The sequence below is a fragment of the Ctenopharyngodon idella genome, chromosome 19 (assembly GCF_019924925.1).
Source record: "Ctenopharyngodon idella isolate HZGC_01 chromosome 19, HZGC01, whole genome shotgun sequence".
Lineage (NCBI taxonomy): Eukaryota > Metazoa > Chordata > Actinopteri > Cypriniformes > Xenocyprididae > Ctenopharyngodon > Ctenopharyngodon idella.
The window spans coordinates 24,497,950-24,511,548 of record NC_067238.1 but is presented as its reverse complement, the minus strand read 5'-3'; the positions used below and the strand labels follow the sequence as shown (position 1 = coordinate 24,511,548).

The 13,599-nt window shown below is 36.5% G+C and overlaps 1 protein-coding gene across 2 annotated transcripts; it reads left to right on the top strand.

Moving 5' to 3' along the window:
- The first annotated feature begins 1,084 nt into the window (after positions 1 to 1,084).
- On the top strand, positions 1,085 to 9,311 carry cibar1 (CBY1 interacting BAR domain containing 1). 2 transcript variants are annotated; one of them, XM_051873511.1, is made up of 8 exons: positions 1,085 to 1,281; positions 1,861 to 2,095; positions 2,174 to 2,242; positions 2,470 to 2,571; positions 4,552 to 4,728; positions 5,460 to 5,573; positions 6,370 to 6,489; positions 8,784 to 9,311. In XM_051873511.1, exons 1-8 carry the CDS (start codon positions 1,253 to 1,255, stop codon positions 8,892 to 8,894), a joined length of 957 nt encoding a protein of 318 aa, XP_051729471.1. In that variant the 5' UTR covers positions 1,085 to 1,252; the 3' UTR covers positions 8,895 to 9,311. The 2 variants fall into 2 exon arrangements, with proteins under 2 accessions (XP_051729471.1, XP_051729470.1); XM_051873510.1 differs by lacking the exons at positions 4,552 to 4,728; positions 5,460 to 5,573; positions 6,370 to 6,489; positions 8,784 to 9,311 and adding an exon at positions 4,059 to 4,100.
- Positions 9,312 to 13,599: the final 4,288 nt, after the last annotated feature.

The following is a 13,599-nucleotide window of genomic DNA, read 5'->3' as shown; positions in this document are numbered from 1 at the left end:
TCTTTTTTGACCTATAGAGTTTTAGCCGGCAACGGCGAATGGCACGGTGGATTGTGTTTACCGACAATGTTTTCTGGAAGTATTCCTGAGCCCATGTTGTGATTTCCATTACAGTAGCATTCCTGTATGTGATGCAGTGCCGTCTAAGGGCCCGAAGATCACAGGCATCCAGTATGGTTTTCCGGCCTTGACCCTTACGCACAGAGATTGTTCCAGATTCTCTGAATCTTTGGATGATATTATGCACTGTAGATGATGATAACTTCAAACTCTTTGCAATTTTTCTCTGAGAAACTCCTTTCTGATATTGCTTCACTATTTTTCGCCGCAGTATTAGGGGAATTGGTGATCCTCTGCCCATCTTGACTTCTGAGAGACACTGCCACTCTGAGAGGCTCTTTTTATACCCAATCATGTTGCCAATTGACCTAATAAGTTGCAAATTGGTCCTCCAGCTGTTCCTTATATGTACATTTAACTTTTCAGGCCTCTTATTGCTACCTGTCCCAACTTTTTTGGAATGTGTAGCTCTCATGAAATCCAAAATGAGCCAATATTTGGCATGACATTTCAAAATGTCTCACTTTCAACATTTGATATGTTATCTATATTCTATTGTGAATAAAATATAAGTTTATGAGATTTGTAAATTATTGCATTCCTTTTTTATTCACAATTTGTACAGTGTCCCAACTTTTTTGGAATCGGGTTTGTACACAAGATGCCAAAGTATTTATTTTTCCTATGGTAGTCAATGGAAAGCGAGATCTGTTTGGTTACTGACATTCTTCCAAATATCTTCCTTTGTGTTCAGCAGAACAAAGAAATTCATACATGTTTGGAACTACTTGAGGGTGAGTAAATGATGACAGAATTTTCTTTTTTGGGTGAACTATCACTTTAATATTGTTATATCATGGGATGTATATGCTCTTGACAAATCAGACAATAGCTTTAGTCTGAATATTTAAAAAATGTATTATCAAACAAATATAAATGTCTGCTAATTTTACATTCATAAACAGATTTAAAAACATAAAACCTTTTTAAATTGTATTTTATTTTTTATGTTTACCAGTAGAGGGCGCATGGTAACTTTTAGCTCCATGGTAACGGAACAGCGTTCATCCAGATTTCCTGCTGCAGCATAAGCATTGGCACAACAATCTTTTTAGCATTTTAAAAACGTCATGATTCTTTTCGCTTGAGGTTATATCTTTAATGAATAAATCGATATTGGTTTCGAGTCATCATGAGCCGCACTCCTGATGCAAGAGCGAGGTAAAAGTTGTCCAGATTTGTTGTGACGATTGAGAAGCTAACTAGCCAGCTAAGCTAAATGATACAAGCAGTAGTCCATCTGCTAGCCGGCGTTTTATTGTGTAAATGACTATATACTGCATAAACAGAACTTGTTTTAATATATTAAAACATAAACTACATAATTATCGGCGTAACCGAAATAAAAAAATGTTAACAGTATATCATGTTTGCACATTTCGAAGATAAAAGATGCTATATATGACGTCCTAACTTAGTGTATTATTAAGACATGTCTGTTTAGTTTTGTATTACAAATTTTCAAACCAGATAAATGCTGCTGCGATTTTTTTGTTTATTTTTTTATTTTTTAGATATAAGCAGGAAACTACAGACAACAGCTTGCTTTAAATAGATAATGTATCTCTGGCATATTATATATACTGATAGTCTTGTAATGCTGACTTTTGCTCTCTTGCAGAATAAATCTTATAACTCTTTTAGCATGCTGATGAAGGGCAAAACCTGTAGTCTACAGTTTTATCCTAACAAAATTCCCCAAGTCAGATTATCTTAATTTTTCTCTGTTCCAAATTACAGAGACATCCAGACCAAGCAGATTCAGGACAACATCACCAATGTAGAGAAGCACTTTGGAGATCTGTGCCAATTGTTTGCCGCTTACGTCCGTAAAACTGCACGACTGCGGGACAAAGCCGACCTCCTGGTCAAAGAAGTCAGTCTGTATGCCGATACAGAGACACCAAACCTAAAATGTGGATTGAAGAGTTTTGCAGATCAACTGGCCAAGATTCAGGACTATCGGCAAGCAGAGGTGTGTTTAAAACCATGAAAACAACTTTAGCATATTTGTGTTTCCTACTAATATGCAAAAACATACTATTGTTCACAGGTGGAGAGGCTGGAAGTGAAAGTTATAGAGCCTTTGAAAGCATATGGGAATATTGTGAAAACAAAAAGGGTAAGGTTTTCTTCATAAGCCCCTCAGTGATGAAGTGCAAGTAAATGGGTTCATACTTTACAGTTAAAATAAAAAAATGACCTTATATCAGTGATCTCATGAGGGCAGCATTGCATCACATTCTGAGTAAGCATGATGTACAGTGACTGTTGTCACAGGTCAAAGCCTAAGAACTAGGGGGCTCTGTTCTTACTTACCTTTTGTGATTTTATCTAATTTATGTACAGGAGGACCTGAAGCAGACACAGACTGCAAGAAACAGAGAGGCCAAGCAGATGCAGCAGCTTGAAAAAATGAGGCAGAGAAACCCATCGGACAGACAGATCATTGTATCCTTACAATCAGATGTTATTATTTCTTCTTTCACTGGAACTACATAACTGTGAACTAGAAGAGTAGGAAAGATACCAGTTATTAGTTAAATTACCATGTAGATTAGTTCTGTCAATCAATAAAAAAATGAATAGGTTTAATTACATACAAAATATTTGTTGAGAAAGCCCCAAAGTAAGGATAGTTTAAGACATTATTGTGTCAGATTAGTACACAAATTAATACATGTAAAAAAGTGGCATTAGAAGTCAATACTGAGGTAGACTTAGGGGTCTTTGGCCATCTGCAAGTTACAAAGTTTAAATTTAAAGTTTAAATTTATATAATTCAAAATCGCTGCATATTTTGGATCGACACACTAAACTTTTTAAATATTATCTTAAAGGTGCAGTAAGCAATTTCTAAAGAAATGCTGTTGAAAGTAAATCGGACTGGGCACCACAACACACTCCTAGCCAATCAGCAGTCAGGGGCGTGTCCACTCATGATGGGGGAGGAGAGAGAGTGAGCAAGAGGGAGATTTGAAGAAAGACTGTAGAAAGAGAAATGGCTGAGAGACATTACAAAAGAGAAAAGATCAGGCAAGAGCTTTAGGACCTGCGTTAATATTCAAAAAGCTTTCCATCACTGGAGAAACCTAAGTGGGAATGCCTGAAAATGGACACAGAGGTTGCGTTGTTTTTCTGCTCTATACGTGAGAAACATTGGTTTTGCTGTTTGACAGAACTAAGATATGCTGTTGTTGTAATATTAGCTATAGTAACAGGACAGTTTTGAGTTTCTTTGTTTGTCTGGAACTGGTGTGCTGCTGGCAACTAACAAACTCTTGCTTGTATATACTCTTGTATATTAATGTTTTGTTCTTCCTAGTCGTTCGTCTGTCATTTTCGCTTTATATTTGCGAAGCATAATTTTGCTTCACTTCAGCTGCGATAAAGAGACATCCACGCGTTCATGTGTTTTGGGGGTGGAGCAATGAAACGGCTGTGTTTGTTTGGGTTGATTTCAAATATCAACAGTGTTTCTCAGAAATGGCTTACTGCACCTTTACTAGTGTAATATTTTCCATGTATTGTAATCATTACAAGCACAAGTTTTAATTGCTGCCTAACGTATTTGTTTTGTTAGCTAAACTGAATACATGCAGTTATCTAACCACATAACGTGCTATATTATAGTTGTATATTACTGCCATATGGACATTACTTTGATACACTTATCTCTGGCTAATACTTCCTATAAGGTGCTTTGAAACCATATGTATTGTGAAAAGCGCTATATAAATAATATTGAATTTAACTGAATTGAATATTTTTATATGGGTATTGGGGGTTTACTTAAATGTGTTAATTTTTTTTTTATTGAACTTAAATAATTAACATGAATCCACAGCCTTACTCTAGACATTTTAATGCCATATAAAGATATTTGTTGTAAACCACAGAATTACAGATAATACCTTAACAGCCTCTCTCAGTCACAGGTGGGCCTTGTGTGCAACAAACTGTAATATCATCTTGAAACTACTTTTATTTTATTTAATTATAACTTAACTTAATATACCAAAGTCCCTTTCAGGCAAGTAATTTCACTCAGCAGCCATCTTTGAAATGCCTTTTGGGCAGCTGTTTCAAATATTTCATATTTGAAATCACCAATGAAATCTGACATCAACTGTCTCATTAATTATGTTTCTAAATGCTTAAATTATGACCCAAAAAAAATGAATTTTTCAGAACACTGACTGTTTCTATACCAGCCGGAGCTTCTAACAGCAGCAGCAGTGACGCAATGACTTTAAAAATTGGCGATTGGCTCTTTTACTTAAAAGGCGGGACTTATTCCACCATATTGCACGTTGCACTTTCTCCCATTCATAGTAATTCAATTGAACCATATTTGTATATCTAAAGTCTTTGCATATACTCAGCTTAATGTGAAACTTCTCAGTGTACTAATTCGAAACCTCTCAGTAGACTCACATCATTTATGTGTGCTGCTTGGAACACTTTGTGCTTCATGTTTTATTGTCGGTTGTGTCACGAAAGGCTGAGAGTGAACTCCAAAGAGCCACAATGGATGCCACACGCACGACTCGCCAGCTGGAGGAGACAATAGATGACTTTGAAAAGCAGAAGATTCGTGATATTAAGGTCCTTCAGACTGCAGTTACTTATTTATTAAAAAAATATCAGCTTATTTGGAAAATGAAACCCACATTTAAGTACACTACCATTTAAAAGTTTTTTTTTTTTTGAAAAGAAAGAAAGAAAGAACGAAATTAACACTTTTATTCAGCAAGGATGCATTAAATTACTCAAAAGTGACAGTAAATACATTTATAATGTTTCAAACGATTCATATTTCAAATAAATGCTGAACTTTTGACCTTTTTATTCATCAAAGAATCCTGAAAAAAATGTATCATGGTTTCCATAGAAGTATTAAGCAGTTTTTAACATTGATAAGAAATGTTTCTTGAGCACCAAATCTGCATATTAGAATGATTTCTTAAGGATCATGTGACACTGAAGACTGCAGAAACGATGCCATCACACAAAATATATTAAAATAGAAAATGATTATTTTAAATTGTAATATTAATTCACAATATTAATCATTCTACTGAATTTTATTTTTATATTCTATTCTAATTCTATTTTTTGATTAAATATCTGCACCAAGATTAAGAGACTCCTTTCAAAAACATTATAAAATCTTACCGACCCCAAACTTTTGAATGATAGTGTATATTAATTATAATTAAATATCATTTATGTTTAATTAAACTAGCAACTTTTCAAACATAAAATCTTCCAGTGCTTCACTGGAAGATTACATCACAGAAATGGCAATTTAGACTGTTCTCATGTGTTTGATGCAGAAAATTTTGGGTGAATTTGTGACGGTGGAGATGACGTTCCATGCCAAGGCCTTGGAAATTTACACAACTGCTTACCAGCACATTCAGAATGTCGATGAGGAAGGAGACCTTGAGGTGAGCTTTGTGCACCAGCACCGCTGCTCTGGCGGTCCTGCTGGTTTGAGCTTGTCTGTCTTAATGTCTAATCAAATTATATTCTTTCTCCTCCTGAGATCCCCCTACTGTCATAATGATGAAAGTACTGGTTGCTGGGGTATAAGGCCCCCTCAAATCCTGATACGTAAAAGAACCGGAGAGGCATCTTGTGAAGCGTGTTCAGTCAGCTGTGGAATGTTCGCACTGGCTAATGCATTTATTTATGAATTCATAGTTTGGCGTGCCAAAACAAATTTTATGCTCAAGACTCCGAGTTTGTTAATATTTCCTTGACTTGCTGGGGAGAGTATTGCATGAATATTATTTCAACAGGGATTTTTTAGGGAAATGTTTCCTCGTTCTTGTCTGAACTTTGCCTGTAATTGAATGTGGAAACTTGTAAGAGTCATATATTGGCACATGGTGACAGTTTTATGAAGATACAACTAAAGCATATAGAGATGGGTCATAAATATTCTTCCTGTAATATTTAACTGGAGTTAATAAAGTTGAGGTGACGATGTTTGTTGGCACACCCTCACCAGGACAGAGTGTGTAAATGTTTTTCCCAATCTAAATGACATGTTGCTCTGTTGCTACAACACAGTATGTGGTACTAGTTTGTGTTGACTCATTTCTCTTTTTAATATATCTTGTTTGAGCTCGGCTGTACTCATTATTGTTTTATTATGTGGCAGCTAAGTGAGATGACATTAGGTTCTTGGTGGTCCATATGAAGAGCAGTCTACAGTCTACCCTTTTTTTGTCTTGACAGGTATTTAGAAATTCACTGCACCCCCCTGATTACCAGTCACGGTTAGAAATAGTTCGTGCCAATTCTAAACTGTCCCTGAATCGAACTGGTACATCAATGAGTAAATCAGGAACAATGCAGGTAAGTGCTTCCCCATATTTTATTTTTACATTTACGATAGAAAATAAAGACAGAATAGAAAGTGTTAGTGTTAATGGGTCAAGTGTTGACAAAAAAACATGCATTCTATCTTTAGACGCATTACGTTATTACAGTAGAGGTGCATGAGATTGCAATCTCGATTTAAACAACCACACAACTTATTCCTAAATGACAACGATATGGCTATGTCTATTAAAACTTTGACAAGTACAATCACAGCGGAACATTCAAATCTGCATTGCCGCTGCCAGTTGTCATGTATAGGTATGAAACAGCTTTGCAAACACACAGTATTATTATTTTGAGATAGAAGTACTGGGATAAAAGTTTATAGTTCAGATATAAACACAGTTGTCTACAGTAGCGATCAAAATAGAGTAAATCACCTTTCGAAAGTAACTTGACACTTCAAATAAACATTGTATAAATTAAAGGTGCGTTCCAAACAAAAGTGAACACCTGAATCCCTTCAAGAAGGGCCCTTTCACAAGTCTGTAAGCAAAGAGTACATGCGATGGTCACTTCAATGAAGAAATTTGATCATTTATGGTCATATGACCCAGGGTGGCATGTCCTCGCAATTCAAGTGGCGAGAGAGTTTCAGTTTATGTATAAACAGAATAATTCAAGTTGCTTTGTTTTGCTTGTGATATTTTACATACATTTAAGTCGTACGTTTAATATGAAGTTAAATAGGTTTCATAGGTAAGAAGTACCAATTTCATAGGTCTAAACAGGTGAAGATAATGAGGAAATTACATTGTCTTTCATTGCTTCCTTCACCAAGTGTGTTCCAAACGGCTACATTGGCCCTTTCCCAAATGGCACCCTAAACGCTCGCAGTCTTCCTTTGTATCCGCACTATTGTGACGTAACGCCACAGCAGAAGTGCGCATCAAGGCCGCATATCGACTGCAAAGGATGCGCTCGCAAGCACCCTTCTGAAAGCTAAAATGACAAATGGGACACCATACGTTCTCATGGACTTCACGATCACGTGCACGCGGTGGCCATTGTAAGTCCACAAGACTGTAAGTGCATATGAAGTGTGCCATTTGGGACAGGGCCATTATGTGCCCTGCTCCCCCCAAAGTGCCCACTTCAAGGGCTCTGCCCTTCGGGGTGAGTGGAGGGATGCTCACTTCCGATTGGAATTCACCCTAAATCATTACACCAGTAGGTGGCGACAAGTGACTGTAAAAAAATGGATTTGTCATTGAATCATTCATTCAAGAGATTCACTCAAAAACTCTGAGTCATCTAGTAAGTATAAAGTCTTTATGAGTGAGTCATTGAATCATTCATTTAAACTTTTTTTTTTTATAATTTATTTGAATTAATTAAATATATTTTAAATAGAATGCAGCAATTAACATTTTGTCAGAACCTCTAGTAAATTGCATGTTATTTTGTTTAGTTGTCTATTCAGAAACATGAGAGAATCATGAGCTGTTTAAACAAAAATGTGATTCTCAATTTATCCAGAATCGTGCAGCTCTATATTACAGTTAAAGGTGCAGTGTGAAAATTTTAGCGGCATCTAGCGGTGAGGTTGCGAACTGGAAATAACGACGCACACCCCTCGCACCCCTCCCTTTCGGAGAAGCTACGGTGGCCGTCTAGCCAACATGTCGTCATCTGAGAGAGCAGAGAGTAGCCTGTGTGAAGTGAAGAGGTTTCTTCTTCTAACAAAGATCAGTCTCTGCTTCTAATAAACCAGATGACTACTACTACTGCTACTTCTTCTTCATGCATATTCAACGTAGTGACGAGCTGCCTCTAAAAAGACGAAGGATTTAGAAGAACAACAACATAGTGACGAAATGCGCTCTGTAAAGTGTTTGTCCATTTAGGGCTGCTGTAGAAACATGCAGGCGCATAATGGAGGGGGGACCTGCGGTGTATGACATAGAAATGGCTCATTCTAAGGTAATAAAAACATAACTGTTCATTATGTAAGGCCTTTATGTACCACTGAAAACATAGTTATGTATATTATATTGCATTTCTGTCAATAGATCCTCCAAAATTTTACACATTGCACCTTTAAAATTACTTCAGTTATTATGTGGATAATATTAATGCATTTATTCAAAGAAAACTTCTACTTCAATACAGTTCATTATCTATTGATACCCCAAAATGATACCCAACGTAAAACAGCTTAATTTTCCATTATTCACCACTTAATAGCATATTTTTTTTGGTGGAAAAATCATATTTTTATGTTAGTTCCCAAAAACTATGATTGAAAGATATTTCTTCTGGTGTAGTCAAGAACATCTAGCAGACAGAGGAAAAGGGATGACGAAGAAGATGAGGATGAGGAGGATGATGATGAAGATGAGGATGACTTGGAGGAAGTGACTGATGATGAGCATTAAAATAAATTTTCATTGCCATTTTGTCCAATATCCACAAGCACATCCAGACGATGACATTCCCGAACTGTATTTATGTGCGTTTTGAATGGAGATGAATTTGCATTACAAACAATAAATGTAATGTAATGTAATGATAGTTTGATCTATGTTAGTTAAAGGTGAGTGCATGGTTATATGTTTGCTCTCTTGTAAAACAAAAACTATGAAATTATATTATACTGAATAACACCTTCAAAGAGAGTGTTAATTTAATTTTTTTAATCATTTTAAATCTCCCAACATGTTTTTTGTGTACAAAGTGCCAAGCTGTTCCGGCGATCGATATGATATTTGGTTAGAATGTGCCTTAGAGAATGTCGGTGTACCAATAAAGCTGGCTCTTGCTTTTGCATAATAGGCCATTTTCATGATCTCAAATGTCTGAGTTTGCATTTGTTCTTCTGTTTACGGAGCGTACATACCAAAAGACTCACTGTGGGTACATTATACACAGAAAACAATAGTGAACCCCTGAAACTTGACCCACCCTGTGTCTCATAGCTTTCATGTCAGTCATAAATGAGTCAGAAACAATAACCAGTACTACTGGTATACTTATGACTAGCAATGACAGAAGCAGAAGCTTTGAAGACTCATAATTAACATTGAAAAATGAAATCAGTATATGAACCAAGAATGAGGGCCACTGATAATGTGGACGTGCACTGTTTCACAAAAAATGTTTTTTTTTAATCAAATGCATGCGTTTCAACAATCTAAAATATATTCACATTGTTTAGCATTTGTAAAGATTTCATGAATTAAAATTATAATTGGCTGCACCTTTGGACTGGGAAATGAATGGTCGTAGCAGGTCTTTGTCTCCAGGTGTGCGGATACGTGGCGTTTCGTGACAGACGGCCATTCATTCAGTGGCATTGAGGATGACAGTTTCCGAGGAAAGGGTTCCCTTCTCACCCGTCTGACTCATCCTTTATAGAGGCCGTAAAGGGAACTAGTGTGTGTTTGTGTGTGCTGTAGCGCCTGACTGTACTGAATATTAACACGATGGTTGCCTCGCAGCGGTTTGTTAAAAAAAAAAAAAAAGAGCATAACTACTGCATGAGTCACAGAGAGAGAGAGAGAAAGGTGCTGCAGGCTCTGGGTACATGTTCCCCAGTATATACACTCTCTCCATCTATCAAGCAGATGCAGAGATTTAGCTGTCACTCTAAAACCCTCTGTGACCTCTGCAATGATGTGTTTTTTGACGTGCATCATCTCTGAATTACTGCACGATTGAAATATTTCTCTCTTTTATTGAATAACATTGTTTATCTCTCTATGATACATAAACATAATACATAATTAACCATATATAAATTTATTTGTATATATTTGTTTCTAATTAAAAAAAAATAAAAATAGCAAATAAATAAAAGAGAAAAATACATTTTGGGGGAAAATCTTTTTTTTTTTTTTAACAAATGTTTTAGAAAATAATTGTCTCTTTAAAAATAATCTCAAATGTTCCTTATATTATTAACTTATTAAAGATGTATCAAATTTTGATGTGTTAGAAATGGACAGAAATGTTTTAAATGGGTCATGAATTGAGAAATCAACTTTTCCTTGAGCTTTTTATACATAAGAGGTCATCGTACTGTAAGAATATCCTGTAAGTTTCCGAACTGAAAACTTCCTTGTTAGTCCAGTAAAAGCTTTTATTGACACCAGGCCCAGCAAACGACTCGTCCCAGAATGTGTCTATCTATAGATAGGTGAAATGCTTACTTCATCGTCGCAACGTTAGCCCCGCCCACTTGCGTGTTAGTGAGATGACGAGAAGAGTGATACAGGACTAAAAATAACATTACCTTTCAAAGGATCCTAATGCTAAGAATATGGTTATTTATTTTCAACAATGTGAATGTCTCAGTTGAGCATTATTTGTATTTCACTGTGGATTCTTTGGTAAATCAATCGCATTTCAGTGCAGGTTTTGCAAACAGACTTTTACGATATGGACTCGACAGTAATGCAACAACGTGTAAGTAACTGTGTTAATTCCAATGCCTGATCTGATATGTAATGATTCATGTACAGTCAGATGTTCTTTGTCCACGTGTCAGTAAATCAAATCAGTGACTAAACGGTCAACTTCACGATGTTTCTCTTAATAGGATGAAAATAATCTGTTATTTAAATGGTGATTAAATTATGTAAAGAAAGCGATCAAAGTACGCTTCCTTTACAGTCACTGGAGCTGTCAATCAAACAGCGAGTTTATTAGTGACTGAGTTCTGGACAAGGGCCAAAACTCCCATTTTATTCAACGAATCTCTTAGTTACATCGCGTTTGCACTATTAGTTATGATGAAAGCATTCGTTAGTGTGCAGAAATTGAGTTGCAATGACGAGATCACTGCTTTCAGTTGCTCAACAACATGTCTGTGATTGGCTGTTCATCACTGCAACCTTTCATGCCACAATCTAAATATAATGCCATAGATCTAAATCTAATGCTATAATCAACACTTTCCACAATTAGTTAACCTTGAGAGCTGTAATAGTAAAAATGTGCTAAAAGTTTTCAAGAGAGTAGTACTTAGCTATTTCATAGGCAAAGATGTTAGCCAATCACAGCAGTGGGCTTTTACACTAAAGTCTCACAGCAGACATGCCCCTTAAAACAGAGCGTTCAAATAAGAGGGCTAAAATCAGGGTAGGAAAAATGACTTCTTTCTAAATTATGGCAATTTTTGATGTAAAAAGCATACTAACATAATGTATTTGGTCTTGGCGGAATAGATCTGCTGCGCTGCTGCTGAATTGCTGTTGTTGTAGATTATTGCTGCTGCTGTAGAGCAAGCACAGGAACTCGCTACTGCCAATACATACGCCGATACGCTGCTGCGAGTAAGACATAGTGCTGCTGCACAAATAGCATATATCAATAATCCATAGCAGATCTATACAGGTGGAGCTGGGGAAGGTGGAGGGTTTCAGAGGAACTCTGAAGCGCGCTGCAAACTGCTATAGTGAATGTAACCAGCCATTTAAATGTGTGAGCAACAAGCTCATTGGCTGCAGATGTGACATGGACCAATCAGCTTGTGCCAGTAGTTAATGCTGTAATTATCCTCAGCTTGAGTTAAGAGCCATCAGCCTGCGCCATCTAGAGTTTCATGACTGAACTATGTATTTATGATACTTTATTATTAAAAATGTCCAAAAAAAAAAAAAAACAGTGAAAAATAAAGCCCATGAATAGATTAATAATTTGCAATAAGAGCAATAACATGCATTTAGAAAATAGACAGAGTGAATTTTAATTTTATCACAGTTGGAAGAGCTCTTAAGCATGTGTTTCCCTTTGAGAGTGACCTGAGGTCTTGGAGGGAAAATCAAGTCATGTGGCTTAAAAACAACATATTTTTTGGTTCCTTCTAAGACTGCTCTTTTTATTCCAACAATGTAATTTGTTGTCTTTTTTCTGAATTCCTAGAAAGTGAAAGCAAATTATTGCATTTTCCCCATTTAAATTCTTTGGAATTTGCGTAATGAATCGAGTAACAGTTGCAACATGTCCAAAGCAGTGTCTTATTTACCAAGAATTAACTTGCAATTCTTTATTGACAGATTTAACTAATATCCGCAGCATCAAAAATTAAAATGAAGCAAAAAAACTGGTTAACCATATACTGTTCTGAGTAGAAGTACCTGCACTCCAGGTTTGTTCTGTCACCCAGTGCTGTTTTCATTAATGGTTTCGACATCCACCTTCAAAAGCATACTGCTGCCACATATAATATTGCGCAAGTGCTTATCTAAGTCTAGGATGATACAATCTGCCAGAGATGCCTTGGGGTCATAAGCTTACAGCAGGCAGAAAAGAAAACAGGCATCTGCCCTTGCTGGCTTTGACCCTCAGCTATATGCAATGAGGATATCCAAATCCGCATGGTTGGGTTAGTGTGTTTGTAGAAATATGTATTTACGTTCTATTATTGGTGTTCAAATATGCAGCAGGTTTCATTCGGCAGGTTTAGTCTTCTCTCTGTGTTAAGATCTAACTCTGATTCATTGGAGAAGCATGTTGTATAAAGCACCAGACCCATACATAGTTTCAGAAATAGGGAGTGGCTTCGCCCCCTGAACAGAATTTGGAGATATGAGTCAAAAATGTTGATTAAAAGTGATACTTGAAACTGCTGAGTCTGGGTGAGTACGTGATACACACCTACTAGAAAGTCTGGATGGCAAAAACGAAGCTAAATGAACAGATTTTCTGAAAGTTATAAGCTCAAAATCAGTGGCAGATCTGTGAGGAAATTATTTGTATTTTTCTGTGTAGGGGGTTCAGGAAATTCTCATGAGGTTAAAGGGCAAGATGCCAAACCCCAAGGGCTTTTCAACCCTGAAGAACCATCGTTGATCTTGACCTCATTGGCATAAATCCTCCTTGTTTGAATTATATGACATGCAGAGACGTAGACTGGCTTCGTGATTAAGCTATAGCTTGCGATATGAGAGGAATTCATTACCCACAGTAAGGAGCCAGTGGTTTTACTAATGTCTGGGAACAGCGCACTAATTGGGAAAATCCCATAGGATTTATACAACAAAGAGGAATGTGTCCCAACTCTTTATGACCACACATGTTGTCAGCCAAGCACATTTTCTCTATTTCCATCAGACGTGCCAACTTTGTGCTGGATCCAAA

Bases quoted from the DNA above. Each gene is read 5' to 3' on its own strand.
- cibar1 (XM_051873511.1), top strand. From the start codon at position 1,253: ATGAGCCGCACTCCTGATGCAAGAGCGAG. The intron at 2,243-2,469 runs GTAAGGTTTTCT...ATTTATGTACAG, and splicing joins ATATTGTGAAAACAAAAAGG to GAGGACCTGAAGCAGACACA. The intron at 2,572-4,551 runs GTATCCTTACAA...ACCTCTCAGTAG, and splicing joins CATCGGACAGACAGATCATT to ACTCACATCATTTATGTGTG.